This window comes from Syngnathoides biaculeatus, chromosome 20 (assembly GCF_019802595.1).
Source record: "Syngnathoides biaculeatus isolate LvHL_M chromosome 20, ASM1980259v1, whole genome shotgun sequence".
In the NCBI taxonomy this organism is placed as follows: domain Eukaryota; kingdom Metazoa; phylum Chordata; class Actinopteri; order Syngnathiformes; family Syngnathidae; genus Syngnathoides; species Syngnathoides biaculeatus.
In genome coordinates, this window is record NC_084659.1 from 6,214,634 (window position 1) to 6,236,260 (window position 21,627).

General features: G+C 46.9%; 1 protein-coding gene across 5 annotated transcripts in view; it reads right to left on the reverse strand.

Moving 5' to 3' along the window:
- Positions 1–39: 39 nt before the first annotated feature.
- ppp1r12a (protein phosphatase 1, regulatory subunit 12A) overlaps positions 40–21,627 on the reverse strand; it is a 34,352-nt gene continuing 12,764 nt past the window's right edge. For 2 of the 5 annotated variants that reach the window (XM_061806160.1, XM_061806161.1), the window contains 25 exons: positions 18,639–18,769; positions 17,253–17,371; positions 15,327–15,486; positions 14,702–14,846; positions 14,539–14,613; positions 14,380–14,471; positions 14,131–14,303; positions 13,500–13,621; positions 10,891–11,121; positions 10,730–10,821; positions 10,285–10,398; positions 9,570–9,722; positions 9,100–9,303; positions 8,805–8,981; positions 7,716–7,806; positions 7,468–7,632; positions 7,212–7,383; positions 6,507–6,628; positions 6,358–6,423; positions 5,925–5,941; positions 5,717–5,843; positions 5,537–5,641; positions 5,421–5,468; positions 3,877–3,927; positions 40–1,629 (listed from right to left, as the gene is read on the reverse strand). In XM_061806160.1, the coding sequence (XP_061662144.1) occupies positions 1,543–1,629; positions 3,877–3,927; positions 5,421–5,468; positions 5,537–5,641; positions 5,717–5,843; positions 5,925–5,941; positions 6,358–6,423; positions 6,507–6,628; positions 7,212–7,383; positions 7,468–7,632; positions 7,716–7,806; positions 8,805–8,981; positions 9,100–9,303; positions 9,570–9,722; positions 10,285–10,398; positions 10,730–10,821; positions 10,891–11,121; positions 13,500–13,621; positions 14,131–14,303; positions 14,380–14,471; positions 14,539–14,613; positions 14,702–14,846; positions 15,327–15,486; positions 17,253–17,371; positions 18,639–18,769 (3,039 nt within the window). In that variant the 3' untranslated portion in view covers positions 40–1,542. Of the gene's footprint in view, positions 1,630–2,978; positions 3,132–3,876; positions 3,928–4,301; positions 4,336–5,420; positions 5,469–5,536; positions 5,642–5,716; positions 5,844–5,924; positions 5,942–6,357; positions 6,424–6,506; positions 6,629–7,211; positions 7,384–7,467; positions 7,633–7,715; positions 7,807–8,804; positions 8,982–9,099; positions 9,304–9,569; positions 9,723–10,284; positions 10,399–10,729; positions 10,822–10,890; positions 11,122–13,499; positions 13,622–14,130; positions 14,304–14,379; positions 14,472–14,538; positions 14,614–14,701; positions 14,847–15,326; positions 15,487–17,252; positions 17,372–18,638; positions 18,770–21,627 lie in introns of those variants that run through there. The other 3 variants (XM_061806162.1, XM_061806164.1, XM_061806163.1) reach the window with 3 other exon arrangements.

Below are 21,627 nucleotides of genomic sequence, written 5' to 3' on the forward strand. Positions count from 1 at the left end.
AAGTAAATGTTTACAGTAGGCAAAAACGAGTGAGACGTGTGAACTTTACAATGTACAAGTTTATTTTTAACGAACTCTTCAGTGGTCGGTAGTCACAGCACAGCTTGTACGTATTAAGCCACACACCTATTTTACAAGAAAAACAACAACAAAAAAGAAGAAAAAAAAAAAAACTTAACCAGAGTAGATGGTCATATTCCTCCTCTTCATCATCGTCGTCGTCAGCCTTTTTAGAGCAACTTTTTTCTTCTTTTTGACTGAAATACGCTTAAAAAGGCCACCTGAAATGCATGAAAGTTGGCAAGGGGAGGAGGGGAGGGGGGGGATATTCCCACGGCGTGTTTTGGACTCGCGGCGTCGACAGTGCACGTAGACTTTTCGCAAAATGGAGACTTAAGATTTTTTTTTTTTTTGGGGGGGGGCTATATAATACTACAAAAACACAACAGCACTCATCCAAGTTAGTGAAGACGACGAAAGCGAAACGCTGTCACGCTGTTTGGTCAAGACTGTCTTGAAGTAAGAAGAAAAAAAAATACGGGAAAAAAAAAAAAACACCCTCGGCCATCCCGCTTTGAAATCTGAAACATTTTTCGCCTCTAATAACACACACACGAAAAAAAAAAAAAAAAGATAATGACACTTGCTTGTACTGTGTGGAATTGGTATACTTTTAATAGTAACAGACTCAGCGTATGCTGCTCAAACAAAAACATACAGCATTATGTATATACACACACATTGTGTGTGTGTGTGTATATATATATATATATATATATATATATATATATATATATATGCATATATATATATACATACACACACACACACACAGATTTGTGTGTTTACACATAGCTTCAATCAGTACCTGCTAAAACAATGTGACAAATAGAGTATAAACCATCTAACACTACATGCCAAAAACAAAACAAAAACAAAAAAAAGGGGGGGGGAGAAAAGTGAGAAGAGTGACGCGTCCGACAAACCAAGTGATGTCATAGAGCATAAAAAAATAACAATAATGCATATTGCACATTCAGTGAAAGCTTAAATTCCACACGATCCGCCTCAAATTTTTTTTTTTTTCCCCCCTTGAAAGTCAAACGAATAGGGAGGGGGGCAGGGGGGGTGTGTGTGGCATGAGTGTGTGCGAGAGTGAGTGGGTGCACGCGTGAGGATTTAAAAAACAACAACAAAAAAAAAAACCAAGTGGCACTTCTCAGGAGGGAGGGGAGTGAGGGGGGCACAGCACGCAACAGGAGGAACTAAAAGGCGGCGTGGCACAAGTAAAATCAGGTGTTGTTGTAATAATAATAACAATAATAACAATCATAACTGTTCCTCACGAGCGGTCTTCTTTATGTACAACTAAGGCTTACTGGTTAAATAGACGTCGGGTTTGTAAACGGAGGGAGGTGGCGGGCGGGTGGGAGCGGGGGTCTCTGATGTCTCTTGCAATTCTACCTAAATGTGCAATTCCATTAGTCACTGGCAGAGGGGGCTAGAGAGGCAGGCGGGCGGGCGGGCGGGCGGTGGTCTGGTCTACTTGGAAAGCTTGCTAATGACTCGGATGAGCGCGCCGTTCTCGTCCTTTAGCCTCTGGTTGTCCGCTTTCAAGTCGGGGAGCGTCTGCCACGAGAGAGAAAGAAACCACAGCGAGAGGGGCGCTTAGACACGTCGGAACCGCAGGGCGGCGCCAAAAATGACGCTCACGGCAAAGTCAGAAGTCCAAAAACAATTTAGAAAAAAATTGAACAAAAGTGTCGGGCATGCACACGACAAGAGCCGACCCACACTGCAACCTGGACCCAACTCAAGATGGACGGACATGGAAACACTACAAAGAGAAGAGGAACAAAAATGGCCGCCGCCAACACGCTGCACTGCACCGGATCACGTGGCACTACGCGGACAAAAGTATTGGGACAGGTCACGCCAGCCTATCAACACGACCGGGACACGATTGGCTAATTTGGACGACTTGGACTTCACCCAAGGAACTCGGAACTTTTGGAAGACTAACCGAAACGACAGCGCCACAAGAAGTTCCAACAACTTTTACTTTTTGGTGTTTCTAGAAAAAAAAAAAAAAAAAAAAGTACCTGCACCAAGAACTTTTCCTGCCAAAATGCGCAGCGGTCAGCGGACCTAAAAGGTTCCTGGAGTTGCCCGCTTTTCGTCGGCCAATCAGTTAAACGTTGGCCGGAAGGTTCCTGGACCCTTCACAACTCGGGAGGAGGCGTGCGTGTCCCAATAAATTCGTCAATCGAGTGGCATATTTTAGCAGTTTTGACGTTTGCAGTGGCAAATGGGGTCAAATCCGCCTGGACCGCATCAGAACAAAGATCCGGACGGCCAAAGAAAACGGGGCAAAATGCGGGATTTGTCGTCGGGGGTTCTGGCCACATCATGCAAGCCAACTCCAAACCAGCGAGGCCCGCTTTCCTTTGCGCGGGCGTCAATCGGGTCGGAACGCGCCGCCAAAGGAAAGCCTTCAAACGAGGGCGGGGCGGTGACGCAAAAACACCATCTGCAACGATGGCGTTATTCAAAAAAAAAAGGGATTTTTGTCAATAATAATAAAATTGCATTAACTTCCATCGAAAGGAGGAAGAGAAGCGCTTCCATCTTGGGAAAATGGCCGTCACCCAAAAAAATGTCAACATGAGCCTGAATTACAAATTTCACACGGCTGCTCCGTTTCAGTCCAAGAGCAACATCGTCGTTTAGGACTGCAGCTAGCCAATATGTTTTGGGAATTGATTAATAGCGACAAAAAAAAAAAAAAGTTTGGATTATTGTTATTCACCCAACTAAAGTAAAACTCTGTTGCCCCGCCCTCGTTCAAGGCAAAAGACCCCCCTCCTCAAGAAAAACAACTGCAGGGAAGGTGAAAACCAGTCAGGCACCTGTGGGCGGGGCGTGAGCAGAGGGATGATTTTGGGAGGGGCGGGGGGGGGGGGGGCAGGGGGGGGGAGAAGCGTCGCCGGGTTTTAGAGGTCGACGGCGGGCAGCTGGCTGCGGGCGGCCTGCGAGAGCTTCGCCACCACGCGGGCCAGCGCCCGGTTCTCGGCCTGCAGCCGCTCCTTAACCTGACGCAGAGCCTGAACCTGCTTTACCTGCGGGAGGTTCTGCAGGGGGGGGGGGGTACCACACAGAGCAGCCGCACAAAAATGACGACGACGACAACGACAGACGTGGCCAACAAGAAGAAGAAGAGGAAGAGGAAGAGAGGAGGGAGCGACACATGAATAGAAGAAGGGAGCGACAGGAGGAGACAAGCAAGACAGAAAAAGAAGATTGTTAGAAAATGGAGGACAGTTTTTGGACCCTTGCTGACTCACTTCAACAATACCGAGATATTCTAAACGTATTTTGGTTGCGCTCTACGTGGCCCCCTGGTGGTTGCTGACCCATTTAACCCACCTAAAAAAAATCACATCAGGCACCAAGTCCCCTTCCTGCCTTGAAGGGGCCAAAATAGGGGACGCACACCACTTTTTGGAAGCCTTCAGGGGGCGGGGCTAGACGCCGCACAGGTTTGATTGGTTTTAATAAGCTACACCATTTGCATGAAATTACCACGAAAATCAACTCATAAATCTTACTGCGTGATTTCCAAAACAACTAATTATTCATGAGATAAAAAAATGGATATGAGCGAATGGAATGTACAACACGTTCTATTATTTAGAATGAATTTGTTCATAAAAAAAAAAAAGACTGATAATTGACAAACTTTTTTTTTTTTTCCAATTAATCAAATACTTTGAAATAAATGTATAAAACTAAATCAATATTATTTAAGGATTTCTCAGTGGACCGGACGACGACGACGCCGCCATCGGTATCAAAGAAGTGTTTGCGCAATCATACCTTGAGTTCCTCCTCCATCTCAGAAATTTTCCTTTCGAGAGCTCGTCTTTCCTGTTGAGGGGATGACAAAACAAAAACAAAAGAAAGAAAAATGAGCCTTTTTTTATTGCACGGCGACGCACGGCAACAAAGCGTGCGGTGCCTCAGGACGTGCGCACACGTGAGGCGTCTACAAGCGTCAGCCATCAACACACGCGGTGATCCACACGTGGTCCACGTTACTGTTCCTGTCTGCCATGACGACGGAGGTGATTTCAGAAGCACCATCGCAACACAACAACACAACAGCACAACACAACGCATGCACGCACGCTCGCACGAACACGCCCGGGCAAGTGGTGCGCACACGCGGGCTCGGTGGCGGCGGCGGCGGTGCGCGACTACGGGCGACAGCAGCAAAAGAGCAAGTCAGCTTGGAGTCATACCAACGGCCGGATGATACTGAGGCCTGCTCGTTACCTTCGGATGTATTCAAAAAAAAATAAGGCGTCAAATATGAAGACTGCTTTAGGACACCTTTGAATCTTATTCCATTGTTTGGGTAAAATTTTCAATCAAACTATTTTGAGACAAAGGAGAAACTTTTACTTCCGGCGACTTTCTCTTAATGTACATAAAATGTGTAAAATGCATTTATTAAAACTTCACCGAATGATTTTTGATCCGTCGTACTTTTGTTTTCTTCCGTTTGCATTTGAATAAAATTGATCTCTTTTTTTATTTGGAAAGTTTTTAGTTTATTAAACCACCGTGGCAATTAAACCATAATGATATTGAATTTGAGTCCATGCGTGTATCTGATTTTAGTTAAGTGTATTAAATAACATTTTGTATTTCAACTTAAAAATGATTTGTGAGGTAATCATAACTTGGGCGGCACGGTGGATCAGCTGGTAAAGCGTTGGCCTTGCAGTTTTGAGGTCCCAAATTCAATCCCGGACCCGCCTGTGTGGAGTTTGCATGTTCTGCCCGTGCCTGTGTGGGTTTCCTCCCACGTCCCAAAAAAAATGCAACATTAATTGGAAACTCGAAATTGCCCCTAGGTCTGATTGTCTCGATGTTTCCCTGCGATTGGCTGGCGACCAGTTCAGGATGCACCCCACCTCCTGCGCGTTGACAGCTGGGAAAGGTTCCCTTGTTAGGATAAGCGGCTAAGAAAATGAATGGCTGGATCATAACTTGGTGCATATACTGTATCACATTCAAATGTATTTAAAGTTTAAAAATAAAGAAATGAAATATAATAGTGTAAACAATGTATGTCATCAAAATACACACATTGGAAAAGACCCAAATCCCTTTTAATTCACGTTAAAAATTGCTTTTAAATTATCGCCAATTTATTTCCCTCTGCGTGAGAAAACAAACCTTTTTTCTCTTTTAAATAATAAGCTCAATTCATCCAGCCCACAGCTATTTTGATCCCTGTTTGTTCCGTTATTATTTAAGACGCCGACGGCGTTATCTACGGGAAACGTCGCATGTAATGCGAAGTTCAGTCCTGTCGTTAGTTGGTTTCAGTGGCAGGGGGCTTGTCCAATTACCCTTTTCTCCATCTCAAGCTGCGACCTGTCGGCGTAGCGTTCCTGCCTCTGCAAAGACAAAAACGGGAGGGATGAGGGCGGCCGCGATGAAGGTTTTTGAGCCGCGGGGGGAGTACCTGCGTGGCCTTCTCCAGTTGCAGCTTCAAGTCGGCCAGCTCCAGGTCCGTGTCGCGTAACTGCGCCTTCAGCTTCTCGTTCTCGGCTAAGATCTGCTCGTAGAGCTTGAGACCCAGAATAGAAAAAGCCATCCGTCAGACACTCGCGCTCGTACGCACGCCGGACGGAGCTCGGGCCACCTTCTTGTAGTCGGTGGCGTCGTCTCTGTCCAGCCGGCTGGCGTACGCCCTCCGACTCTCGCCGTAGCCCCGGCCGAGCAGCGAGTCGTTGCGGTCCAGGGAAGTCGCCGCGCTGCCGGCGTCGTTCCTGCAACGCGGGTGGGAGGGCGTGAAAAGGCGGGTGGGGTTCGCTCATGTGAATGGCATGAGAGAGCGGCGCTAAACTCACCTGCACAACCTGTCCACCTGCCGGGGAAGACAAGAAAGCGCATATGAGGGAAAATAGTAATAGTGTTTAATAATGCGTGTGGTTTTGCAAAGAAATTGAAGATTTAAGGAATCCAACAGGATTGTGTGTATGTTTGCAACGAGACTTCCTTTCCTTCCAGTGTCCACTTGCTCTTAAAAAAAAAAAAAAAAAAAAAAAAAGAGACAATTGCCTTTGACAATGACAGGAAGTGTGTGGGTGGGGTGGGGGGGTGAAATAAATCTGAAATCAAAGGCTGAGGGTGAATATCAAAGCCAGAGTCTTGACATCCCGAAAGACCCCCCCCCCCAAAAAAAAAAAATAAATAAATAAAAATGAAATAAAATGTCAGGAGGGCCTTCGCGCCACCCCCCCACCCCCCCACCCCCTTCCGTGTGCTTTTCCCCTCCCTCACCTGCACCTCTCCCTTGACGCTGCCCTCCTCCGAGTCGGACTGCTGCTCGGGGTCGTTGTCGTCCCCCTGCCGTGACGACGACCACAGCACACGCACGTCAGGGCGCTCGCTTTGTGACACATTGGAGGGGCGGCGGGTTTGTGCCTTACGTCTTGGGTCCAAAAGGAGACGCCGGTGGATCGTCGCTTCTCGCGGGGCCGCCTGCGATCCCGGATGGAGCGAGGCTGGGACTTGTCGTCGCCCTCTTTCTCCTCTTCCTGTTTGTCCGTTTCTTAAGACAAAAATCAACATGCACGTTTCCCTTGATGGACTTCTACTATCATTTGCATCAAAAATACACAATTGTAGTGTGCATAAGGTAGCGTAACACGATCTTGCTTTCCAGGTTATTGTGGGCGGGTTTGGACGCGATAAACAACATAAAAAAAAAAAAGTATCATGATAAACCGAAAATAAGTGCATCCTTACTGGGAAAATGGCCCTGTCGCCAAAAGATGTCAACATGAGCCTGAATTACACATTTCACGTGGCTGTAGTATGCAGCAGAGCAAAGATTTCCGGCACAGATGTACAAAAAGTGTTAAGTTGGAGGGGGAAAAAGGCCCAATCAGGACTTGGAAAGGGAAGACGACGGCTTTGTCACGGCAAGACAAAGCAGTGAGTGTTTTCCTCCAGATGAGCGACCTCCTATTATTCTCCCGAGAAGCGTCGCAGCTTTAGCGCCGCGCTATTTCCCGTCAGCTCTGACAAAAACAGGTCGCGGAGTCACGGTTCCGGACCGGAGCTAAGAGGATTACGCCGAGGTACGCCAATACCGAACGGGTCGCTATCTGCGCCGTGACAGGAGCGCGGACCTTTCTCGCTGTCCCTGGAGGAGCGGCTGTAGGAGGAGGTGACGCCCGTCAGGCTGTTGGGCCTGTTGAGGGAGCCGGAGCCAGAGCCGGAGGTCAGTGCGGTGCTGGAGTAAGACGGGGCCGACGTGGTCACGGAGGACGACGGCGTGGAGGAGGAGGAGGTGCGGTAGCGCTGGTGGGACGGCAGCCAGAGGAAGACCCGGTTAAGTGCCGGAAAGCGACGCCAGGAAAAAAGGAAGGCGCGTGGAGAACGTACGTCTTCGAAGCTGCGATACTTTGGTCGGTAGTCGTCCTCCTTGGATTCGTACTCCTTCTTCTCCTCCTGCTTCTCCTTGTCCTGCTTCTCCTCCTCGCGGCTCTTTGGGGTGCGATTCCTGCCGATGGTCTTCTCGGCCTCTTGCAGGTCGGTCAGAGTGACGCCCTGCGAGGAAAAACAACTCACTTTCTGATGGCTTTTTTTTTTTTTTTTTTTTTTTTTCCCCCTGGTGGTTTTTGTTCGCACACCTGCGTGGACCTCCTCGACTGGCGGGCCTGTCTGGAGCGGGCTTTCCTCTGGGACTCGGACTCCTCGTCCCGTACGGGTGTCAGGTACGACCTATGTATAAATTCAGAAAAATCATTTGAAGGATAAGTGGGGGGAGCCTCATTACCCCCCCCCCCTTACACCATTTTGCAAATGTTATTGTGAAACAAAACTATTATTGGTGGAAAAACACACTTATCGTGTGTGTGTTTTTTTTTTGTTCTCTATCACGCCTTAAGATAGCACCCAAGCATTCTGCTGCTTCAAATGTTTAGCAGAAGCGTCATCAAATATTTGGATTTCAATTCATCGGAGTGCATCCGCGGGTCGCGGTGTCCAAAACGTTGTGAAAGCGCTAATAGGAAAATGATAAATGGTAGTTTTACAAGTTGTGAAGTGGCAACATACACACCAGCTACATTTCCACTGTGTTGTTTCCAAATCAAACCCTAACCCTAAGTGAGTAATCTTAGAAAATTAGTGTGAAATCATATGTGAGTGTTTTGTTATCAAAACGTAGGATAAATTTATGGTTTAAACTCTCAATATTGGCAATCACCGTAATTTCTTGCCTACAAGCCGCGACTTTTTCCACACTCTCTCAACCCTGCAGTTTATGCGGTGATGCAGCTAATTTGTGCATTTTTTCTAATGGCTGCAAGGGGAGGGGGCACTCGAGCGAAAATGTAAGAATGAGACCGGTGGAATATATGCGCCGGGGTAGTGACTTTTACCGGCCCTGTTCCCGCCGTGCTAGCGTGTTGCTGCTGTGTTAATGGCGTGTCTCAGTGATATTTACAGGTAATTCTATTTTAACCGGCCCTGTTAGCGTTAGCGCATTAAACTCTGTACCGTCTTTCTTTGTAAATATCTTGTGTTTCAATGTGGGCACTTGCGGCTTTTACACTGCTGCGGCGTACGTATGTACCAAATGGGATTTCCTTTTGCTCGCTGAGGCTTGTCACCAGGTGCGCGCCGCAGGTCGGGAATTACGGTAAAAACATTTTCACCGGGGGTACACGGGTTGACTGTATTATGACTAATCTCATTTCTGGGCAGATTTTGCATACCTGCGTCGTTCGGGGCCCGTGCCCGTGGTGGTGGTGGTGGTGGCGGCGTTAATGCCAGACGTGCCGATGGCGGCGGTGGTGGTGGTGGTGGTGGAGCCAGTGTTGATGGTGGGGATGACCGTGGCCGACTCCCGCTCTTTGTCCTTTTCCCTCTCTGCACTCTCCTCTGACCAGTACCTGTTGGGATGGCGGCCATCAGACACACTTTAGCTCAATGTCCAAAGATCTGTAGTAAGCAAACAATCGACTGCGCGACAGAGTTTGGGGGTCACTCCATGGGGGGAAAAGTCGTGACCTGCTGGTGAGACTGGTGGAGCCAGCCCGGGTGTAGGCGGAGCCCAGGCTGCGGTGGCCGGTGGGCGAGGTAACCGATGATGAGGTGGTGGTGGTGGTGGTGGTCGTCGTTGTTGTGGTGGTGGGGGAGGACAAGGAGGAGGTGGCAGAAGCGGGGGCGGTCGTCGAGGAGCTCAAGTCGTCGTATCGTCTGCCGAAAGAGCCGCTGGGGGGGAATGCAGAAAGTGATGGACAAGTCAAAACTTGCGTGTTGTCAGCGGCTATATAAGGGGAAACCGAATTTGGTAACAGGAAGTCACATCGATAAATACTTTGACACTACGCTGAGGTACATTTTCAGGACAAGCTAACTAGCTAGCTAGCCAGCGCTTTTTATTTGTATTCAGCAACAAGCAAAGGGCTGGCGTTAATAGCATACAAACAGGAAGTGGTCCGACAGCAGCTGGCGGGCACGCGGGCATGTGGGTGTACCTGCGGTAAATGCTGTATGACTGGTAGTGGGAGGCGGGCGGCTGCCAGGGTTTAGTGTGACACGTGTTAGGGTCCAAGCTGGAGGTGGACGAAGACTTGGCCGGCACGTCCCGCGTGCTGCCGCTCCGACCTAGCGCTAGCGTGTGGGACGTGCTGGCGGGGTGGGGGTGGCGGGCGGGTGGAAGATGCATGTTAGCAGTGGAGACGTACACACACACACACACAAACAAATACACGTGGAATACACACAAACACATACACATATATATGGGTGAAGCACTCTTGTTGCATTCATGTCACACGCACATTCAAAATGAACTCCAGCTTATATTTCTTCTATGGAGAAATAGTTCGCTAATACAGTTCTAGTGGACTACATGATTTGGAGGGAGGGGAGGGAATGAGTGAAGACTGCGTTTCCAATCCTGCACGCATTCCCTACTCATATTCCACATTCAAAAATGACATGCTACTGTAGAACCTCACCTACATTTAATTTACTTTTATTTTTGATTAGGGTTTCTGTATTTCAGTGTAAGATGTAATTGAATCAAAAATTAAAAAGCGTGTTCGGGCCAGCGCTTAATTTGGTCCATGAAAATCCCGGATGTGACGTGGACGCAACATAGATTGTGCGGTTGCATGAGAACGCGATGAGTGTGCGGCAGAAGCAGAAGAAGGAGAAGCATCTCCTGCTTCGGGGACGGCGTCTAACCTTCGCTGGTAGCTGGAGGTTCTGTTTGTGGAGGTGGTTCCTTCGCTGTTCCTCAGGTCGTCGTCCCAGCGCCGCCGGGTGTAGGAGCCGCTACGGATCAGCGCGGCCGAGTCCCTGCCGGGGCGCACAGCACGATTACTTTCTTCGAGCTTCAACCGGGTGTAACATTTCATCGTAATGGCATTAAATAATTGGGAACATTCATTTGCTGCAAATAACATATAATATAATATAGTCATGGAAGCACGAACAGTGAATGTAGCTTGAAAAACGAATGAAGTTCAAAATATGGGCGGTGGTGAGGTCAGGGGTGTCGGTGCTTGGGGCCAACCAGTATCGTTGATGTCGTCGTCATGCTTCTAATGTTGTACCCAAAGTTCTGCCCTCCGTTCTGTTTTTCCCGTCATCTATGAATAACTTGACGCTTTTAGCTCCAGTTTCTCACCTGTTTTCCTTTTCGTCGATGTCCGACGTACTGGCCAGTCTCCTGGGAATGGTCGGCGCCACGTAGGCGAGTCGAGTTCCTTTGTCCTTCTCCTGGAGAAGGTTTTACATGTTCATTAGGCGAACGCTCAACCTCTCGGGGTCCTCCCTACGAGTGTGGACCTTCTCTTTGTCTTTGTTGTCCAGGGAGGAGGAGAGGCGCGGACTGGACGCCGACCGCATGACTCCCGTGCTGGTGTCTTTCTCCCGTTGCGCCTCTTTGGTGGCCGTGATCTCCGCCAGAGCGCCGTAGCTGCCCGTCTTCCGCAGGCCCAGTCGCCACGAGGCCGGCGACTCATCCTTGCGCTCTTCCTCCGCTTTGGCCGAGACCTTGGTGCCCGGTTGGATGGCGACCTAGGATGCGGGATGGAATGTTTAGTTCAGGTTTTTTTTTTTGTGTGTTTTCATTTCATAAGATAAGTCATTCAGGTTAAGAATTGGGTTTTTGGGACATGCCAGTTAAGAGGATCACATCTATCCAATCCAACTGTACTTGCCACTTCATGGCAGAGGTGGGAGGAAGTCACATATTGCCACCGTCAGGTGGAATCCTCACATCGTCAAAATCACCGCAGTCATCTTACTAATGCGTGAACCGTGGTTGATGAAATACATAAAACGATGAGCTGACTAAGAAGTGTCATGGACAAAAAGCTTTTTTTTTTTTTTTTTTTTTACAAAACAGGCTTGCTCGAATGTGCCCACTCTATTTTCACCCGTTATTTAAAAAACTTCATTACTTGGAGAAATATTGTTGCAGAGTTCCCACAGAGTGAGAGAAGACTTCTCAGAGTTTAAGTGTCCAAGAGAGTTCATGCTTTAAGATATTTACTGCACTTTGAATTGGTTAATAAAGTGTAAAAATAACAGATGTACTCCTCATTTATAACAAAAAAAAAAAGAAAAATGCAAATCAACTACATTTGGACATACAGTGAAGACTCGGTTCTCGATTGACAATTTTGAGATTTTTTTGCTTCTGTTTTGAACGAAAAACAGTACTCGAATGCCTGCAGCAAAACCTGGAAATAACAGCGCCCGCGACCAGACCAGCTGATCCACGACACGTGTTGTTATTGGGTATAAATAACGCAGCCTCTGTACGCAGACGTGGGAAATATCGATTCGGTTTTCGAAAAAATTGGTTCTCGAACCGCTTTCTGGAACGGATTGTGGTCGGGAATTGAGGTTGTACTGTACTAGGTTTATAGCCTGACAGCGAAGATGTGCAAATCTTAAGCCTCAAGTCTTCAACTTGAAGATTCAAGCAAGACCCAAGTCCATGTGGCAAAAATCAAGCAAATCAAGTGGCGTCCGCTGTGCGTTTTCGATGATTAAGTCCCAAAACGGTCTACTTGGTCTTCTCAAGCAAACGCATAACTGACAAAGATTAGTTCATGTTGGAGCAGCCATCGTTTTTCGTCCAAGTCAAGTTGAGGCTTTCAAGGTTTTGCCAGGCACGTCCTAAATTTGCAGAATCACGTCTCCCACCTGTGCCTCGTGCTAATTCTCTCAAATGAGCGTTCTAATTGAATACACAAATATTTCCAACGGCAACACCACAAAGTGGCTGCGTAATTATGCATTCACTGATTTAAGCAAAAGCGTGATGAGTGAGTCTCGGTGCAGTCCGGATGAGCTAGGACGGGTTAGAAGGGCGCGTGGGGGGGGGGGGGGGGGTTAGTCGAGGTGCATTAGAGAAAAGAACACACCGGCGCACACCACCAAACTGGCCTCACCGTGGCTTTTTGGGGCACCAGAGAAATGCCAGTTTTGCGCAAGCCTTGACGCCACAATGCGGGACAGCCCGGATCGGCCGCGGGCGCGAGGGGGGCAACGCAATCAAACTAAAGCCAACCAAAGGCAAAGAGGCGGCGGGCGCAGACAGAAAGAAAAAGAAGAATGGAGAGAGAGAGAGAGAGAGAGAGAGAGAAAGAGAGAGAGCAAGGAGGAGGTTAAGAGGGTAAGACTGAAGCAGCAGCAAAAGAAAAACTTTGTAGCAAGGACATTCTTTTTGTTTGAGGTCTATTAACGCCACACAAACATTACTGCCAAGTGCCAAATTCAGAAAACAACTGTGTGGTTGGGACATTTTCTTCCATAGAAGATGAATGTGTGGGGTTACTAGGCTTCAAAAGGAGGAATTGGAAAAAAAAAAAAGACCATTTGCATGAAAAAGAAGCAGCGAATAAGAAACGGCACCCGGCAAGTGTGAATCATCTCAAATAAAATAAAAGCAGCCTTCGGATTCTCAAGAGGAATAATGGACGAGGGGGAGGGATGCATTTGCCAGACCACTTCAGGTACAAAAGCTTCAGTTCCAAATTGCAAATGGAAGGCTGCTACTGTTAATATACATGAATATATGTATTACATACTCTCTCATTCAAATTCGCTCATGACCACACGGCAAGCTTGAGTGCACCCCAATAAAAATCCAGTTATCATCAAATCTCTGGGAGGGCTTCTTGTATGAATTGAGAAGTAAATAATTATCTCTGTGTGGGTTACGTTGCCAGCAGAGGGCAGCAGCTACAAATGGGGCCGAACGGATGCCCTGGCGCTTTTGTTAGCCAACAAAGCGGAGAACTCGCCACTTGTTAGGCTGCAGATGTCAACATCCCGCAGAAACTTTGCTTGCGTCTCTGTCATCCTTAAATCTGCTCGCTTTGTACTCCTCCAGGCTTTTTTCTTTTTTTTTTTTAAAAGCAAAAGCGCTGGCTGCGTTGTACCTTCTTCGTGGGCGACGAGGGGCTGGTCAGCTGGTTGGTGGGACTGGCGGGAGAGGAAACTGTGATGCTGGCCTGGGGGGGCGCGGTGCTGTTGCCCACGGACGCCGAGGGTTTGCTCTTATCTACAAAGGAGAAGTCGCCGTTAACCAGCTGATGACAAATTTTTCAAACGCTCAAAAGGAGGGCTGATCAATTTGAATTTCAAAAAATTAGAAATCTAACAGACTTTTCCCTCAAATGAAAATGACAATTACAAAGGGCTGGGCGATATGTCCTTAAAATCAAATCTCAGATCCCAACCTAAACCCTAACCCCCCCCCAATATGAATCCATTTTTAAATAGAAGCCACAAGGGGGGGGGGGGGGGGGCGGCACACAACTAACCCTAGAATGACGCTAAAAGATTTCGCTTTTCCCCACCTAATAGCCAAGATGCTTTGCAACATCAACTTCCAGCCGATTGTAATGGGTTCACCCCCTCCTCCCCCCTTTTATTTTTATTTTTTTTTTTTAACAGATGAAATCGCTTTCAATTAACGTCAGTGACCTTCTCTGCTCTTTTGGAATGGCCAGCCGGATCTTCGGCCGCCGGACGGTAACCTCGAACGGCGGGAGATGAATGGAAACGTACCCGCTTCGTTCTCCGACTCTGAATCTTCCTCCTCCTCCTCCTCCTCCTCGCTGGAGCAGCTGGACTCGTCCTTTTTGCCCTCCTCTTCCTGCTCCTCCTCGTCCACTTTCTCCGGCTCCAGGGTCTCGATCCGTGGGGCGCTCTTCTCCGGCTCCAGCAGTAGCATTTCTTTGCTGTGGGGTTTTGTCATTTTAGCGCCATCGGAGCCAGGTAGCGACATGTAAGCGGCATCCCATCGCTTTTGATTACCTTTTGAGCGGTTTCAGTGATTGGTTGTTGTCCCCCGTGGTACTGGTTTCAATGAGAGGAGACTTTTTGTCTTCTTTCTTCTCACTTATCAGCTGAAATAGCGACTGAAAATGAGACTTGACAGTGAAGGGATGAGCAGCACTTTTCAGTCACTCGTACCAGATTTTGCTTCTTTTGCAGCTCCTCCAAGTATCCGAGAACGTCTTCGTCCGAGACGTCAAAAGGTGTCTGCCCCTGATGGAAAGTCAAAAGTTGAAAAAAAAAAAAAAAAAAAAATGTCAAAGAAGACGGCGCCGCGTGCACGTTTGGTTGGCTCACAAACCATTTTATTAATGACGTCCATGTCGCAAAGGTTCTCCACCAGTATCCTGCAGGCCTCCTCTTTGCCCCAGTGTGCCGCCGCGTGGAGCGGAGTCCAGCCGTCGTAGTCCTTAATATTTACATCATACCCTGCTTGGATTAAAAGCCTGTACAATGGAATAAATATACAAAATCATCATTCAAATTTGTTTTTCATTTTTTGTGTGTGTTGAAATATGATGACGACATGTTTAAAAATGAGTGCCCAGACTTTTAACCCCAAGATCTACTTTTCACGCGATCGACGGGTGGGGGGGGACTCACTTTTTTTTTTTTTTTTTTTTTTAGAATGACCAAGTCACAAAGATCTACCCACTACAAAAAGGCAAAACATTCATTTTCAAGTATATTGAGGATTCTTTATCTTTATCTTCTCTATCCCTCATCACACCCGTAACTATATCTGCGGGCATGACTGACCACACGCGTACATTTTTCTAATGTGAGTGACTGTATTCGCGCGTGCGCGTTAATGACAAGAAGACATTTTCAGCACCAGGATCGCTCAGTCACATCGGACAGTTCCGATCCTCCGACATTACGCACGCTTCGGCAGCTGGGCGTCGCGTCGGGGCCCGAGCGCTTACTTTAAAACCTCCACGTAGCCCTTGGCGGCGGCAACGTGGAGCGCCGTTCCTCCAGATTTGGCGTGGCGGATGTCCTGGATCTGCCCGCTGTTGACCCACTGGCGAGCATCTCGCAGCATGACGCGCTCCTCCTCTTTGCGGGCCGCCTCAATGTCCACGCCTGCGAGAAAACGACAACAACGTGGTGAAAAGGTGTGCTGTAATTCCACATTGCTCGCATTCAACTTCCGGGTGCTTGCTGCGGTGCGGAGAAGAGGTTTTGAAGCCAGGGTTCTGTCGACGTGACGGTGAGTTAGCGGCCAGTTAAGTGGGTCAACGTGTCGGCGTGATACACTGCACAGGCCTGCACTGTCTCTCCAGACACTCGATCCAGCGCTTAAACTAAATCAGCAGAAAACACTGCTGAATTGTCATCTGAGCGTTACGCCACAAAAACAGCGACCTGAGGAGGAAACCAGGCCAGGAGGCACGGCGCAAAGGGGGGAAGGTTAAATATTGGGGAGGGATTCGAGGATGTAACGACTTATTTGAATCCCAATCAGGTGTTGCACAGGATATGCTTCCCTCGGGGTTACAAATCAAAGTCTTTTAAATTTAGGGAACGCCAACATTTCATGAGTCTTGAATTCTTCTCTTCCCTGAAGACCAGCTTTTTTTCTTCTTCACTTCCTTTTTTTTACCCTTCCTTCCCATCTCATCTCCTACCTTCCTTTCTCCCAACCAGAGGCTACGCAGTGAACAATCCGACGCTCGACCCTTACCGCAAGCGAAAACTTGCGTCAGGGTCACGATACATGCTAATCAGCTCTTCAACTCCGACAGCAAGAGAGGAGAATGATGCTGAGGCCCACAAGTGTGCAACAATACAAGACAGGACTGAAGTGGATGTCGGGAACGGAGCGCCGGCCCGGTAGGTCGTCCCTGTGATCTCTTGGGAGGTTGCCTACACGGCGGCTATAAAAAGCAGGGAGCCTAATGGCCTCTAAGTAGGACTGCACAAAAAGCCAGCCAGCCAGCCAGCCAGCAGAGGAAATGGCAGCAGTTCAAAGCTGCTGACTTTTTTATTATTATTATTTGGTGTTTTCTTAAAACACAAACACAGCCCAGCTACCACCTGAGCACCCAGATTAAACCAAATCTCCGTGGACCAAAAAAAAGAAGTTATGTATTCATTTGTGATGTACATTCTAATATGAATATTGAAGCAAGAGTTGCAGCAAACAAGGTCAACAAAAATCACATTACAGGCACATACGAATGTTACAAAACAACCAGTTGCGTAAGGCCGCCGCTGGTTTCTTCTCGCGCGCCGGAGACTTTCCAGCCGCGAAGACAGTCATCAAGGACTCAGACAACTCCAAGTTGACAGCCGCCGGCGGGACAAAAAACAAACAAAAAAAAAAAAGCTCGCTCAGGATACACATTTGAACAGACGACAGGTGACACACACAGAGCGAAGAATAATACGTCTTAAAAGTGAGTAAAGATAGATGACAGGGGTAGAGACCAATAATACTGATTTATAACAGAAAATTTTAAAAAATATTAACCACGTACCAGTTTTCTGGTTAACAGCAACAATGTGCAAATCATAAGTCGACAGTCCCAAATGAGTCTGTTTTGTCCTCTCAATCAAACAGATCCAGGCTCCACCTACACGAAATGATTTTTCCTTCTCACGGCGATTGAGGTGCCGTAGGAATGCATCTACACACTTTCACAGCCAGAGGCCAAGAATAGAAATGATGTGACTTTTCAGGGAAGTTGCTATTATGCAAGCGGATGGAAAATGCAGGTGACTGACACGTGCATGATGGGGCGCCTAATGATGCCAATGTGCTCACCACTTTCATATACGGCGCTTCACCTCAAAACAGCCACCTATAAAATAATAGCTTTATGATTCCGTCTTTGTCTTGTGCCTACCTTGCCGGTTGATCTCGTTCTGCAGGAGCTCCTCCATGGCCTCCTCCTCGGCGATGTCCAGCGGCGTCTCGCCCTCGCTGTTCACCACACCCACGCTGGCCCCGTGGCTGATGAGGTACCTGCCGGCCGACACACCAAGACACTTTTTCTAACCATGCCGGCGTTCGAGGGAATGACGTCGGCGAAAAATTGACCGGGGACCCCTTCGGGGCTGTTTGCGTTTATTCACCGGCCAGGTTACTGAATTTACAATCAAGTTTACACCATGTCAAAAGTCAACACTGAACCTTGGAAATACACACTGCAAAAGTGCCATCATGATCATAAATTACAGGGATGGGCATTGCATCATATCAGTGATATTAAGAGTCCCATCATATTAAACTGTAAAATAAAAAGCTAGTAAACAATTATATTGTTGTCAAATGTAATTTAATATAAAAAAAATTATACATTTAAAAGAGTGTTTTTGCTTGGCTGTATTTTTATTTTTATTTTTTTTTAACCAAGACATTTCAACCTCATTTTACAGGCCACATTTGATTTGTAAAATGGAAAGATGGGTCAGGTCATTTATAGCGTGAGCGCTTCAAAAAAAAAATTAAAAAAAAAAAAAAAAAAAAAAAAAAAGCTAAAGTGTGTGTGTGTGTATGTGTTTTTTTTTTTTTTTTTTTTTTTTTTAGCAGTTTTTTTTCCTTAATTAACGAGGGCTACAAATCCTCGGGAAAGCTCAGCCACGGGGTGGCCAAATTAACTAATTTCATGAGATGAATTGATCAAAAACATACATGGAAATCAAACCGAAAACGGCTACATTAGCGCACCAAGTATGTGAGGAATCTCAAAGTGAATGATCTCGGGGCCCTGAATAAAGAACAGAATGGACCCCCGGGCCACACTCCGCCCTTTGACCCCTCGGTTACCATCACTACATTGGCTGCTTTGTGGTCCCAAGATGTTGTTGCTCGCTTGTCAGACTAAAAATCGGGCCACCTCCTCCTTGTTGTTGTTCTTCTCCTTCCCTCTGTGACACAATGTCTCCATTAGTCATCCGTCTGACCAGCGACTTGACCTTTTTCCTTTCACTCGTGCCTCCACTTCTCGTTTCCACTGTCCGGCACTTACGAAGCAGATGATTTTCTTTCCCAACGCTTCCAAACAATGTAAGCTAACCGCGCGGCCTCCCCGCACGGCTCCAGTAAATCAGGTCACGAAATGGGAACTGCGCTCTCTCTTTAGCCTGTTTCGATATCCTCCTGATAACGTAGGGCCTCCTCGCCGAAAAGGAGTAGGTGACCTCGATCTCATCGTATGAGACGACGCCGTGCGGCTGGCCGCAAAGGAAACCAATGGGATGTGGTGCGTTGTTACGGGTACGCCACTCACTCTGCGATGCCCAGGTACCCACAGGAGGCGGCGGCGTGGAGGGGGATCCAGCCCTCGTTGTCAGGTTGGTTGATGCTGGCCCCGTGCGCCACCAGGAACGTCACCATGTCCGGGTTGTCGTCTATGCAGGCCTGGGAGGAGGAGAAGAAATACGTGGGAAGACATGCGTCTTCAGTCACTTTGCAGGACAATACTTTTTTTTCCCCAAACCTTCATTGCACCAAGCCTCACAAAACGGCAGAAAAAGAGAAATCAACCATGATGCATTAGTTGTCGCACATCAGTAACTTTGAGCAATTCAGTGAGCTCGCACTGGGAATCACTATAATAATAATATAAAAATAATATCCAGCACACCATGCAGTGGTCAGCAACCGACGTCAGGACACATAGACCAACACCGAACTGACCAACTGATACCGCTTTTCCATCATCGCTACTCGTAAAGACGCCGACACCACACCAACCAGCCTTTCTGCTAGAAGCCATGTAAGCGAAATGCTGAGATCAAATTTGTTGGCCAATAATATCTGAGAATGAGGTGTTAATATCAGGCTCATGTTTTGGTTTTTCTTAAATCATGACAAGTTCCCGTTAATCATCGTGAGCCCAAATTGTGATCTATTTTGCAGACACAACTGCACGTTTCACAATGAACTTGTTTGCAGCTTGTGGATTGTGCAGATGAAAATCTGCTGTTGGTTACTCCATCCAGTCCTGCACTTTTTTTTTTTTTTAATTTGTTTCCATGTTATTTTTCATGCATTTCTAGAGTAATTACGCTGGCACCTGCGAGTGGCCATGTGAGCTGCGTTCGGGTACACAGTATGAATGAAAATCTTGAACAATAAATGACTTAAATGAAAAATAAAAACAGCAAGACATGAAGGCGTTATCAGATGACTGTATCAACGATTGGTCAAACGTAAGTAAGTGGACTTGTACCGGCTCTGGCAGATGTAATGTTGCAGTCCTAATTGCTAATCAGTGTCAGAGCACATTTTGACAAAGAAGCATTCACAGCTCTTGACAAATCAGTCTTCAATGACAATTTTTTTTTTCCCCCGATGTGTGGTGGATCCAGAGAAAACCCACACAAAGCTGAACCCACAAGCTCCAAACTGCCAGTCGGCCATGCCAACGTCTCTGACAGCGTGCTAACCATGTGCAATCACTCCTAGCCTTGCAATTACCACAGCACACATGAAAATCCCACTCACCCGCGATCCTTCAACGCAGCGCCCGGACACCGACACACACACCACACACACACACACACACCACACACACACACACACACACACACACACACTCTCTGACGCACTCTGCTGGGGTTGCTATGGAAACAAAATCATTGACAGCGCACACACACAGAGAGAGTGGCCTTACGTTCAGGGCACACGTCTATCTGCCTGCAATCCTCTTCCAAATTTGGTTGCTTTGCATGGCCGTAGATGGCTAAGGCTGCAGAGCATCTGCGCTGAGCTTATCTCACGTGTTTGCACGTGGGGAACATCTTCAGCTACAGGTGGACAACAACAGAAAGATATTTAAAAAGCAACGACGTCTCTGTATTTACCCAAGCGGAGCACTTAAATGTGCCCGGAGGACAATCACACGCTCCATTTGACTTTCGAGAGCATAGGCGTCAAACTCAAGTGCGAAAGCTCGACTCCATTTTTCCGCGCTCTTTCTTCCTTGTTCAAAACTACACCTAAAAATCTGTTTTCTTTCATCTTATCTAGAACCAAAAAAAAAAAAAAAAAAAAAAGGGGTAATTATGCATTGGGATTATTCGGGTTCCCAGAGTGAACATATTAGGGAAGGGACAAAAATTGTAACTGCCTCACCGCATCTGTAAACAAACAGCACACTTGACCTGCTGGCTAGCGGACGTCAAAGATAGCTCGGCTTTTTTTTTTTGGGGACGGTATAAAAATCCAGAAACATTTAAATGGACACATCGAGATTGAATAATAATCCTCTGTTCAAAAAGATAGTTAGGTCTGCATAGTTAATTTCCTAACGCAACAAATTAATCTCAAACTTTCCTAAATTTCATTTTAAAATTAATTAAATTCAGATCAATATTTATTTGGGTTGTCAAACAACAAAATATGTACATGTGGCGTGCAGGTATTGTTGTCCACTTCTGAAGCTGACACGTAACTAAAATTTTCCTTTCAGATGAAATGCATGACACGATATGGAAATGCAGTCAGCGGTCAAGGAGATGGACGGGCGCCCGCCGTAAACTCAATAAATTGCTAAAGGCCATTTTGCTGCACAGCGGAGCATTCAAAGTGGCAGTGAGTCACTTTCCAGCAGGCACGTTGTCATTCAAACCTGTTTAGCCGGTGTCAGGCGGCGAGAGGGAGGCTCTGTCGCGCACGGAGCCTACAAGATAGGGGACGATTTTAAAAAAAAAACAAACAAAAAAAAAAAAAACACACGTGACGGTACAACGTTGTGGTAGGAGTGGGTGATGAGGGCTGGTAAACAAATAAATTAAACACCCACCAAGTAATATCACTGCATGCAGAGTAAGTAGTTAGTTAGCTAGCTAGGTGGGTTGGAAAAGTCCCTAAATAAAGCGACCAAACTGCTAAGTTCTGCTTTTACATAAAATTTGCTACACCATAAAAAAGACAAGAACAGTCAAATTAACGAATTAAAATTGATTAATTGGGGGTCCAAGCGTCAAACAATCCTGACAGGAAAATTGTGAAAAAGCACGTGATGGCCCAAACAATGGATCTGCTGTCTGATTGGCCACTGGACAGCCAATCAAATTGCATCCATGGAGCAGTGAGAAATTAACAGATGGCCATCTGCATGGATGTAAAATATTTCAGATTTGAATTTTGACTCAAATGACATCTTATTGGATTCATTTAATTATGCACAATAAAAACTAAATGACTCCTATATATATATATATATATCTTTGAAAAGGAAACTGTGGATTGAAAGGATAAAATTAATGCAA